Here is an 11837-nt window from a genome sequence, read left to right as displayed (position 1 = left end):
CAGTGAAATGTTTGTTTTAAATTTCATTAATTCAGGTAAAGTATTTGTTGGTTAATTTAAACAATACCTTTTATGTAATATGTCACCTCCATCTCTATCCTCTTTATTACTGCAGCTACAGCATCTTACTGTTTTGTCACTGCAATATAAGCAGTGCTGCTAATTGGAGAGGGTTGTTTCCCTGAAGCAGAAGCAATGTTTTGTCTCATGTTTGGCTCTCTTGCCCAATCAATCTTGTGAATAATTCATAACATAAAACTGTGTATTTCTCATTTTACTACTTTCAATTAATTACACAAGACAAATTAATTGGGTTTTTACCTGAAAAAATAGAGATACCATTTAAGTAATTAGATTGTACGTCGTTGAAGAGCTTGAATACTTTAAGATACAACATGTTTTAAATGACGTGTGCAGCTGTTGTGCATTTTTGCAATACTTTTTGGTCTACCTTTATTGCAATAGGGCTGGTACACATTTTGTCCTTTATTTGATCAGGCAATATTGTTCACTTGATGAGAAACAGACTAGAGCATCTTCGGTCTCCCAGTGCTCCCACTCAGCCCACCTACACACATCTGAGGCACGCAGCACTCAGCAGAAACTCAAACTGCACATGCATTCTCACACAGGAATAAACACAGCCCATGCCTTAGTGTGCAGATCCCACTCAAGTCACTCATAAGCTCTTTAGTGCACAAATATACACACACACACATGCACGCACACACACACACACACACACACACACACACACACACACACACACACACACACACACACACACACACAAGTGTTGTTGATTGTATCAACTGCAGCATGAGTCCCTCTCTCAGTGGTTTTGCAAAGCCACTTCCTTCTCAGCCTGACATTCGTCCTCCGCTATGCTCTCATAAACATCCTCTAAGGGTTTTCACACAGACTGCTTCTCTCTTTTCTCCCCCTCAGTCCCAGAGGTACCATGGCCATGTTCTCCTGTCTCTTCAAGGACTCGGGGTGAACAATCAATATTGTGCACAGTGCACACCTCTAAACATAGCGCAACACCCACTTTGTGCTTTAAATTTAATTCTGAGAGTGAAGGCAAAGACAGTTTTTCAGAAAGAAATACATCCTCAAAATCCTGTTGTTCTGGGTGTTCATGGATCCATGTGTGAGTCATGTGAGCGAGTGTGAGTTTGTAAAGTGCACGGCCACCTTAAACTTAATAAGAATAATAGTTCTGTCCCACTTGCAGCGTGTTAAGCTGAGGATGAGCTATTTTAGCAGGAGATCATGCTTGGTTGGTTTGTGCTCTTTCTCAGACAGCTTGTCAGAGAGAAAATATCTTTCTGGCCTCCTGGGTGATAATTAGAGATGAATAAGCCAAGGCAAACAGCAGGGGGCGCTGCTTTCCAATGGTTACGCCACCATCACCCCCATTTTAGGATACGTGCTGTCATTAATACCAAGTAGGTTACACAACTTAGCGCTAATGAGAGGACTGTAATCCCACAGCTGCAACAACTAATATATTACCATCAATTATAGGAGTCACAGCCAAAAGATGTGATATCGTGCTGCTTCACATTGTAAAGATATATTTTGTCAAATATGTACATCTGAGTCAGGCACGATGACATCAGTCCTGGACTAAACATGATGGTGAATGGTTTCTGTCACACACGAGCACCCAAACTGCCTGAGACACACAGGCCACTTGTGTGCTCCCGCTCTCTGTATTGTGTGGAAAGAGTGCTTCTTGATTTAAAGTGTGTTAGAAGATGAGAGGAAGAGGGAGGTGCTGCTTTTATGGAGGGCAGAGGTGGAGAGGAGAGGTTCGGCTTTGATGGCCCAGTACTTAGAAGTCTGAGGCCTGGGAGAGTGGTGGTGAACGGCATCTGTTCCCACATTCTTGGAGGTTTCTCTCGACCATACTTCCTCCTCTGCATAAAACATTCCTTTGTTGTCAAACAAAATACAAAAAAATAATAATAATTGAGACAAAAGACTGCTTTCCTAAAGTGGGAGAGATCATTTGTTATGCGATTAAGTCAATAAAGCATGAAAGGCTTAATCCCCCAAAAAACAAGACAAGAGGATTTTCCACATAACATCATGTCTGATAAGACATGTTCAGTTTACAATACATTTGAACTAAATGGGAGATAAATCAAACTATTGTATTTTGACTTGTACTGAGACGTTGTCTTTTATTGTCATAAAGCACCTGATGTATTCCAAGCCATAACTTTAATGTCAAAACATGGCCGGCATCGTTGATGACAGTTTTTCTGAAAGCCATCGCCTCTTTCAGTTCACTGGCTGAATGTAGCGTGTATACCACCTAGAGGACAAAGTAGGTACAAAACGTTCTATTCATATGTTTACTTCATTTGTTATTTTCATTATGATGTAGCTCTCACCTCCAGGTAAAGCCCCATGGATCATACACCCGACAGCTCTGGAGCAATAGCACCAACAAATCTGTGAGGCTGCATGTGTGTGTATGTGGCTCAACTGCAGGGTTGGTTGGTTGCCCAGTGACAAATTGTGAGTTTATTGTGAGGCTCCAGTCCAGACAAGAGTTTGCACATTGTGACAAAAGTGGGCCAAAGAGGGGGGAAGTGAGTTGTTTTTCAAACTCAGACATTTCACAGTTTTAAGTGGGCTCCTTTTAGAGCTGAAGCACTGTAGTTCTCTCCAATAGGGATTCTTGCAAAGTTGCTTAACTCAATATAACATTTAACCTCTTACTTTCTGTGTAATAATAAAACAAACTATTATATTGTTCCATAAAGCTTTAAAAAAAAAAGAACAAAAAGATTAATAACGGCCTAAAAAAGCAAATACTATTCCTTTTGAGCTCCTTTCTGAAAGGGCAACTTGCAATAGAAGAGAGGGGTTCATCTATACTATGTCTCTGTCTCACACAAACACACACACACACACACACACACACACACACACACCCGCACACACAGTTGGCTGTTGTTGGCTGTGACTGGGGTGCTGTGAGGAGAGTGGGGCTCAGTGGAAGCAGGCAGAGTCCAGCGTTGCAGGCAGGCTGGGCAGTGGAGAAAGTGTTGAGCCTCAGAGACGTGCCCAGGGTGGATAAACCATGCTCACTAAGTGGGAGAAAGACTCTTCCCAGGACACAAGATGAAGGTGAAGAGGAAGACCTCCTCTACAGGCAACAGTTTTCCTGACATTCCTTCCCTACTGACGCTCTTTGGCCTCCTCCTCCTTCTCTTCACAGGTAAGCTCAAACATTTGTTTGGCCATCCAGAGAAAAGAGGATACAGAATATCCCCGACGCTCTGCTGTCTTTCAGATGACCGATTAAATACGTTTAAATTAAGTTGTTATATTCTGAAAGAAAAATCTGACTATGCTAGTTATCATTTAAATCAAAGTATTTTAGAATGTCCAATTTTACAGTCTTTTGGTTACTTTCATTGTGACACGTAAAAACAACAACTCAAAACTCAAATCCTTGTCTTATTTGAAGTGAAGTTAATCCAGGTTAAATTCATCTACTTTTTTTTTTTCTTGTCGTTGTGTGCCACGGATTGGCGACACAATGGATTTGTTCATGGGTGGTGCTCCTCTATTGGGCCCCATCCCGAGCTCAAAGGAGCCTGGAGTGTCCTTTGTAGGTGTGTAAGAAGGGGATGTGTAGGTTAAGTGTGATGATATCAAGTCTTGTGCTGAACCGGTTATCAGTGCTTTTGAGCGTGAAAAGCTTGAGGTGAGTCCGTTTGAGGGGTAAAGCGATGGCGGAAGTTTAGCATGAAGTGATTTGGTCTTTTAAATGTGGTGATTTGATTTCATGACCGTACCATGTACCCAGTTTACCCAACCAGGTCAGTTTTGGTAGAATCACTTGAACCAGTGTCTATCTCCAACTTCCCCAGAGACAAAGACTCACTCTCTTTCTCTCTTTCTCTCCCTCTCTCTTGCGCTCTCTCACTCTTTTCAAGGGAGGAAACTAGTTCCAACAATCGTGCCCTTTGTCTTATCGCCTTGGCAACCCCTGTCAGGCGGACCAAATGGTTACCGCGGCAATGAGGCGATGCCCTGCTAACTGCCTCACTGCAAAGAATCGTGAACAGTGCAGACTCTCTGTCTCCTCCCTCTTTTCTAGGTTGATCTTTCTATCACTGAGGCCTAACAGTGGGATGCCCCTCGCAGGCCCGCAGCCAGTGTTTCGAGCTGCATGTGTCCGGCCACAGCTGAGTTATAGGAACCTCCACTGAGAACATAATAGCTTTGTATTGTTCGGTTTCCAAGACAGGGCTCTTTTCTAAAAGATGAAATGTGGCTCCCACTGTAATACCTTATCCCTGTGGCCCTGTGGGAGGTGGAGAATAATTGGGGAACACAAATCAAAATTAGAGTATTAGTTGTTCACCACGAGAGGTCATAAGGAATTCCTGGGGGAGTTTCTAAGAAACAGATCAGTGATCAGTGAAAAGCATCAGGTCTGCCTCTAAGTTCAAGTCTGCAACCAAGAAAACATAAACATTGTTTCAAAGAACACTTCGGTTGAAGTGTTTGTTCAAAATTAGATGAATAAATTGGTTGCTTACATTGGGCCTCTGGGTGCAGAGTTTTCCACACTATGTTTTAGACCTTATCGCATATTTGCATTGTGTCATGAATGTGATGATTTTGTTTAAAAAAAACAGTAAAGTTAATCAGCAAATAACAATGTAATAAGATTAACTTGCAACATAATGGATGCATCAGCATCAAGGATGTATTTTGATGCTTTAAGTGGTTTGACAGTTACAACCTGGAAATTAACAAGTGACTACAGAAATCAAATAGATGGTATAAAAAGTACAGACTTTAATACATTCTGTAATATAACTGTGGTGGAAACTATGCGGTCTAAACATTAGGAGTTAAGTTCCTTAATGTTGTACTTAGACTCTGTAAATGTATCCACTTCATCGTACCCATGCTCCTTTGCTGCTCTGATTCATTTATGGCTGTTCTTTTAGTAATGGTGGTAATTAGTATTTCAGTAATCACTGTGTCCTCTGCTGTTAACTCAATCCTTATCTTTGCATGCTAATGGGGCACCAAGGGCTGCAAAGTGACTGTCCTCATGCAACCGCTCTTAGTTCCTCTCACTTCAAGAGACCTCACTACTTTCTTTTTGTCTGCTCTTCCAGGTGAGGTGTCAGCGGTGAATGTGACCAGCCAAACCCAGGTGGTGAGAGGCACGGTGGGCAAAGAGGCCCTCTTGTCAGTCAGCTACTCCAGCAGCAGCTTGGACAAGCCTGTGATTAAGTGGCAGCTAAAGAGGGACAAAGAGAAACCCATCACTGTTGTGCAGTCCATAGGAACAGACATCATAGGGAACCTGAGGCCAGAGTACCGCAACCGTATCCTGGTGCTTGAGAATGGGTCACTGCTGCTTCACAACCTGCAGCTGTCAGACGAAGGGGCTTACGAAGTCGAGATCTCCATCACAGATGACACCTTCACTGGAGAGCGCTACATTGGGCTCACTGTGGATGGTATGCAGAATGACCTTCCTTTAAAAGAGCAAAGTTCACACAGAGGAGTTCTGAGCTGAAAGAAAATATCAATGCGAGTTGAAAATACGTTATCTTGTCCGAGAGGGTAATTTACAGGAGTTTATTATGCCAAAAACAAAATAGAGTGATTCACAGTGTTACTGGTGTTCTTTTTAAGATTCAACATAACGTGTGTGTTTAGTTTGACGTCAATATCTTTGAATATTCAAGCCCCCCTGTGTATATGTCCTGTCATCCTCCTCAGTCCCCGTGTCCAAACCTTACATCCAGATGATGGCCTCGTCCGTCCTGGAGTACAGCGAGCACTTTAACCTCCACTGTTCCCACGATAATGGCACAAAGCCCATCTACGGTTGGCTGAAGGGAGGCAAGGTGCTGACCAATGACACACGTCTGCTGCTTTCACATGACCAAAAGGTGCTGAGCATCTTACGCGTTGTGATGTCAGACGATGACATTTACGCCTGCACAGTGGAGAACCTCATCAGCAGCATGAAGAGCATGCCTGTCAAGCTCACTGTCTACAGTAGGTGGCATGTTACACCGGTAGGATCTCAAGGTTTACAAGTTTACGTTAGGGATGAAGAGATGATGGTAAAGTGACCTCAGATGTGTTTTCTACTAGAGGTGGAAAACATTATTACAATTCTTTACTGTAGTTAAAATAACAAATCATTCAAGCGTCTGCTTTAAAAAGTATAATGCAGACGTATTATCAAGCAAATACTCAATGTGTCAAATTAGATGCAGCGACCTTGTCAGTGTTTTTGTCACGATATGGCATTATTGTTACTCGTACAATAATGTGTAAGCAGCCTTTTCATGACGTAGCTGGGTGAGATGGCCTTAATGTCAGCGTTGTAATACAAAGTGTAATCCATAAGAGTGCATCATATGTATTGAGACGGTAATATGTTTGTGATATTAATTGATTCTATGAAAAAGTGGACAGAGAAATGCAGTAGAGTAACATTTCCAAATAAATATAAGGGAAAAATAGAAAAACTCATGTTAAGTATCCATGCTAAACATAGACAGCACAGTACTTAAGTAAAAGTACTTCCATTCCAACAGTGGTTTCTAGCTCTACTAAATACCAACCTCCAGCTTATGAAAACGCTGTATGTATTTAGTTTATTGTTCAACAAGAATCCATTTTCAGTTGCTGACAGAAGCAATTATCATCTCATGCTGACCCGTACACATGCATGCCCGTCTCGCTAACAATGTTGTTTACAACAAGTGCAAATCTAGGCTGAGTGCAGCAGAGTTGGCCCAGAGCGGCTGTTACTGGGCGCCAGCATAGGGCGACATGTCAGGCTGAGGGAGAGGGAGAGGCCGTCTAATCCAATGAACGAACAGTTATTTACGAGAAGGGAGCAGAAGAAGAAAGCAGGTGGGGAGAGCGCTTTGCCTCAGTGGATCTCAGTAATCCTGACTTCATTATTACTGTACTATGTGTTGCATGAAGAGACAGCGACAATCCATCACACTCCTTTCTATTCCCTCTGCATGCATAGCAGCACAGCATAAAGTCTCAAAGTGACTACCCTAATGTGCTACTTCACTGCCTCTCATTCATGCCAGCATCCTCTAACGGCTTGGCAAGTAATGTAAAAAGAGAAGAAGAAAAAAAAGAAACGTTGCTTTGAATATTGCATATCTTGGCTATATTTCATTCTAAGCTTATCTAAAAAGAAAACAGGATGTTACAAATTAACAAATGAGTCTCTGTGAAGACCGAATTCATGGGATCCGGCAAACTGTACTTTTTCACTCTTAAAGATAAAATATCAATAGACTGACAGAGGTTTTGCATACAGCAGATACAGCTTTGAAGTTGTATGTGAAGTAAAGTTCCAGGTTAGTGGTTCAGTGAAAGCAATTCTGCATTGTCCTGCTTTTATTGACACAAACCTCTCCATCTGTCTTTCTTTCTCTCCTTCTTGGTGCTGTTGTCTCCCTCTGTGTATCACTCTGGTTTAGGACGGAGCTCGCTATACATCATCCTGTCCACCGGGGGCATATTCCTCCTGATCACCCTGGTGACAGTGTGCGCTTGTTGGAAACCATCCAAGTAAGAGCAACCTTTTCTTCTCAGCCCTCTTTCCCTTCTTCTCTCTCTCTCTCCCCCTCTCTTTCTTCCTCTCTCATTGGCTTTGCTATTGAACTTGAGGGTGTGCCTAGAATCTCAAGTGTAGCTCAGCAGTTCCATTACGCTCTGAACATTTTGTGAAAAAGTAATAAACACAGGGACCTGTAGCTTGTAATTTAGCAGGATTGTATGTGGTTTTTGTTCCTGCTGTAGAAAGAAGCATCGACCTGTCCCCCAAAGAGCTCCCATCTATTTGGAGCAGAGTGAAAATGGCCATGATGGTGAGCAATAGTTACATTTAACCACCTTTAGATGTGTAAAAAAAACACCTTGTAACTTACCTTTAAAGCTCCTGATGACCCAATGATATAGTACATTACTTAAGTTAGCTTGTTGGAGGAATGTCAATACTGAAATGAAATAAATGTACAATGTTTTGCAGTTGATGTTGTTCCCAAACCAACTACACTTGGTCGAAGGAGTCCCATGCCTCTTTATGTTCTCAACGAAGATGTAAGTCAGTCCTGTATTGAAAAACAGAATCTGTTAAGCCATTGGCAGCCTTACAATGAAACAAGAGTCTACAGCCATAATAGCCGCTCTGTAAGGCTGTACTTGTCCACAGCGGTTCTTTGAGCTAAATGCCAACCTGTTGGCTGCAATGGTGCACGAGTCAGGAGATTACCAAAGTATATGATTCATTCTCTGGGGGATATGGATGTCTGTCCATAAAGACGAATGGCAATTGATCAAGTTGTTGATATTTCAGTCTGCACCTCTTGAATCGACTGAAAGACCAACATTGCCATGCATAGAGTTTGACTTACAAATGATGGCTTCATTAAAATGAGAATTTTAGCTCACACCACAGCTGATTATCGTTCATCTTCTTTCAGGAGACTCTGGAGCGTTTCGAAGAATTTACTGGCAATGCTGCCGTCCAATCAGAAATGAGTATTCCTGCTCTGTACGCTCCAGTCCTTCCTAGTCCTTCCTCCTCTCTTAGAACTGAACGGCCCGTCTGGTCTGCCCCGCGCAGATACCCCCGCAGCCCCTCTCCCCTGGCACAGCCTCTTTCACAAACCCTTCCAGGCCCTCCGCTACGCCCTGTCCGCTCACCTGCTCACTCCCCCGGTTCATCTCCGCGAAGTTTCAGCCCGATAAGAAAGGTCCGACCGCCAGTGGGCATCCCGAGCAGCCACCTGCCTGTAGAGGTCGAGTGTCCAGAGCCTTTTGATCAGACTCACTGTCCATCGCAGCAGTGACCGCTGCGTGTTTTCGTTCTGTGATATGTAAAGTCTATGTGTAGTTTGTGGACCCTGTGTCGCACCGTGCCACAAGGATAATGGATTAGGATAAGAGATGAGTTCACTTTCAGCTAATTCTTTGACTTCATATGCCATTGTTTATCATCTATTTCTCTATGGCCATGCACAATATGTCGTTTTATGATATCCTGTCACATGAAAAAAAGTATATTTTGTCCACCGGGATGTAGAATATCATGTATAGAATGCTCAGACAGTAAAAAAAATACATCCAGATATGGTATATATTTTGTTTCTTGATGAATTTGAATTTTCATGTACCTGTACACATGTTGAAGTACCTGTACATATGTAAGTTAATAGTTTTGGGTTGGGTGTTTTTCGAACAATTAAACTGCAAACTGTATTCTTATTAAGGATTAGGTCATCGTATAACCTCAGGTAATAAAAACAGTTTAAATAGTTTGTAGATTTGTGGATTTTGTAAAACTCTCCACCGCAACTGTGCTACAAGACATACATTTCAGGATTAGACTTTTTCATTTCCACTATATTATTAAATTGTGTTTTTATCAGTTTTCCCAATAATATCAGAAAGTAGAAATGCTTTACCTTCCTCTGTCATTGTGAGGGAGCTGAACGTGATCGTCCGTTCTTGAATATAGACGTCATTCCTATCTCGTCCATTAGGTGTCGCCCACACACTGCTGCACATGCACAATTGAGGAAGAGAATTATTGGTGAAATATTTTACTTTATCATTTGTTATCTACAAAATGTAGCAGTTGACATAGGGCATTGGAGTATATTGTGCATAGTTTATGTGTATGCTTTTCATGTGTTACACTAAAGACATCATCCATGAGCAACTGGTTGACAACAACAAATTGCCACTCACTTTACCAATACTTGACATTACAAGCCCAATGCCCCATAATGTATGCAATGTTTCTTAATAATAATAATAATAATAATAATAATAATAATAATAATAATAATTAACTTCAAGAACGACTTTCGGTGAAAAACATGTAGTCAGTAAATACAGTAAATCTCAATGCAGGCGAGACAATCACGAGCTCAATCATGTAGCTTCCAACTGATTTCCTACAAACAGACTCTTCTTGATTATAGACAAACCATTCCTGGAAATAAACAAATGGCTTTACAGTATATGGCAACTGTATCCAAGCACAAAAGTAATGACTACTTAATATGAGGTTTATTTTTATCCTTTGTATAGTGTGTTTTTTTCATTCCATAAAACCAGGGAAGATGGAATAAAAAGACCAAAAAGATGTGCTTAATGGTTGTGAGGTTACAAGCTTGTAAAAGGGTGTACAAATGTGCACAAACACACACACACACACACACACACACACACACACACACACACACACACACACACACACACCTCCGTCCCTATTATCAGGATAATGTGTTCCTTTCAGAGGTCCAGGTGGACATCTTTTGTCATGAAGATCTGCATGATTGTATTAATTGCTTTTATCCTGAAATGTGTCTTCCGTTTCTGAAGGTGTGGTGAGTCTTGTGATGACATAAACAAATTAGATCCGGCTGGTTTGATGTGCTTTGCCATCTTTGTTCCATTTTAAACAGAATGTATTCCCTGGCACACAGACTCATGAATAAGCATCACAGACATAAGAGAGCACAGATGAGCAAGCACACAAATGTGCATAATCATTCATGGCTGACAGTAAGTAGAAAAATAAATGTCCCTTTTATTGAGCTCGGAAATTACTTTTCCTCTATTTTGTTGTCACATATCTATTAGTGATACGGTTCTTTCCCATCATGTCCCAGCTCTCCTCCAGCATGGCAGAGGAGCTTGTAAGCTCAGGCACTAATTAGACCCTGGGGAGCAGGATCACACCTGCAAGCATGCAGTCCATTGTGCATGTCTCCGAGCATCTGCAAGTGTGTGGAGAGAAGGTATCCTCTGGGTTGAACAGAGATTATGTTGATGCTCTCCATCTCTAATTAATTGCCTCCTCCTGCTGCATGGTGGAGCCTTGTCCTTGTCCATGTCCTTGTTCACACCAGCCTGTTGATGTGAAATTCTCAGTGTAAGAAGGTGACTGTTGGAAAGCGATACCCTTTTTTGTGTCTAGGTCAGGACTTGCAGTAACAGCAGGTAGTCCCCTTGTAGAGCACAGGCTTTGATCTTTATTCAGGTCAATTGATAAAAAAAAAAAAGGAAAAAGGGGAAGAGAGTCCTACCAGCGTTTTCTCCCAGTTTCTACTCACTGTCACATTTTGCGCAAAATTCATATTACACCCAATATTTACTTGATATTTTCATCCTGTTTTCCAACATTAAAACGAATTACAACTTGTTTCTACTGTGAACATACCACTCATACTGTCTGTCTGTCATGCAGTGGAGAGAACTATCACATTGTGTATTCACTGTAGTACTGTTCTAAATTTGTTCTTAACTTGAGTATTTCCATGTTATTTCTGAGGCAACTATTGCACTTTATACTCCAGTGTATTATTTCAAAGTTATCTTTGTTGCTTGTGACTTTTAGGATTATAAGTTTTAAATGTTAAAATGCATGATAAGTATATAAAAAGCAATACATTGTTAAATATTCATCTAGTTACCCTTTCAAACAAAACAAGGAATTTACTAACAGTATATGAGTTATATCAACAGGATGGTTAGAAATAAGTAAAGTACACAAATTTCATTTAGGTATGCTTGGTATCACCTTTTACAGTGTAGCCCTACCTCAACCAACATGCCTCTTACACACTGATGCATCAGTATTATCAATAATAGTAATTATTATACTGTACACCATATTGGTTACATGGGCCATTTTACTGCGTAATATTTACATTTAGATAATGGCACTTCTATTCAGTACAATTTTGAATGCAGAAATTGCACATGAATATATTAATACTTTACTT

At 41.2% G+C, this 11837-nt stretch overlaps 1 protein-coding gene across 1 annotated transcript; it reads left to right on the top strand.

The window, feature by feature from the left end:
• The first annotated feature begins 2989 nt into the window (after positions 1-2989).
• Positions 2990-9819, top strand: hepacama (hepatic and glial cell adhesion molecule a). Its single transcript, XM_068584056.1, has 7 exons — positions 2990-3238; positions 5163-5510; positions 5776-6057; positions 7518-7608; positions 7840-7907; positions 8069-8139; positions 8523-9819. The coding sequence occupies exons 1-7, from the start codon at positions 3142-3144 to the stop codon at positions 8889-8891; spliced, it is 1326 nt and encodes a 441-aa protein (XP_068440157.1). The 5' UTR covers positions 2990-3141; the 3' UTR covers positions 8892-9819.
• The last annotated feature ends 2018 nt before the right edge of the window (positions 9820-11837 follow it).

This window comes from Clinocottus analis, unplaced genomic scaffold (genome assembly GCF_023055335.1).
Source record: "Clinocottus analis isolate CAN_PGR_092001 unplaced genomic scaffold, fCliAna1.0.p SCAF_2, whole genome shotgun sequence".
Taxonomy (NCBI): domain Eukaryota; kingdom Metazoa; phylum Chordata; class Actinopteri; order Perciformes; family Cottidae; genus Clinocottus; species Clinocottus analis.
Note: the sequence above shows the minus strand (reverse complement) of the source record. Positions and strands in the feature narration are given on the sequence as shown.

Coding starts and splice junctions, on each gene's coding strand:
- hepacama (XM_068584056.1), top strand. CDS start 3,142: ATGAAGGTGAAGAGGAAGACCTCCTCTACAGGCAACAGTTTTCCTGAC. Junction 3,239..5,162: donor CCTCCTCCTTCTCTTCACAG/GTAAGCTCAAAC, acceptor CTGCTCTTCCAG/GTGAGGTGTCAGCGGTGAAT. Junction 5,511..5,775: donor CATTGGGCTCACTGTGGATG/GTATGCAGAATG, acceptor CATCCTCCTCAG/TCCCCGTGTCCAAACCTTAC.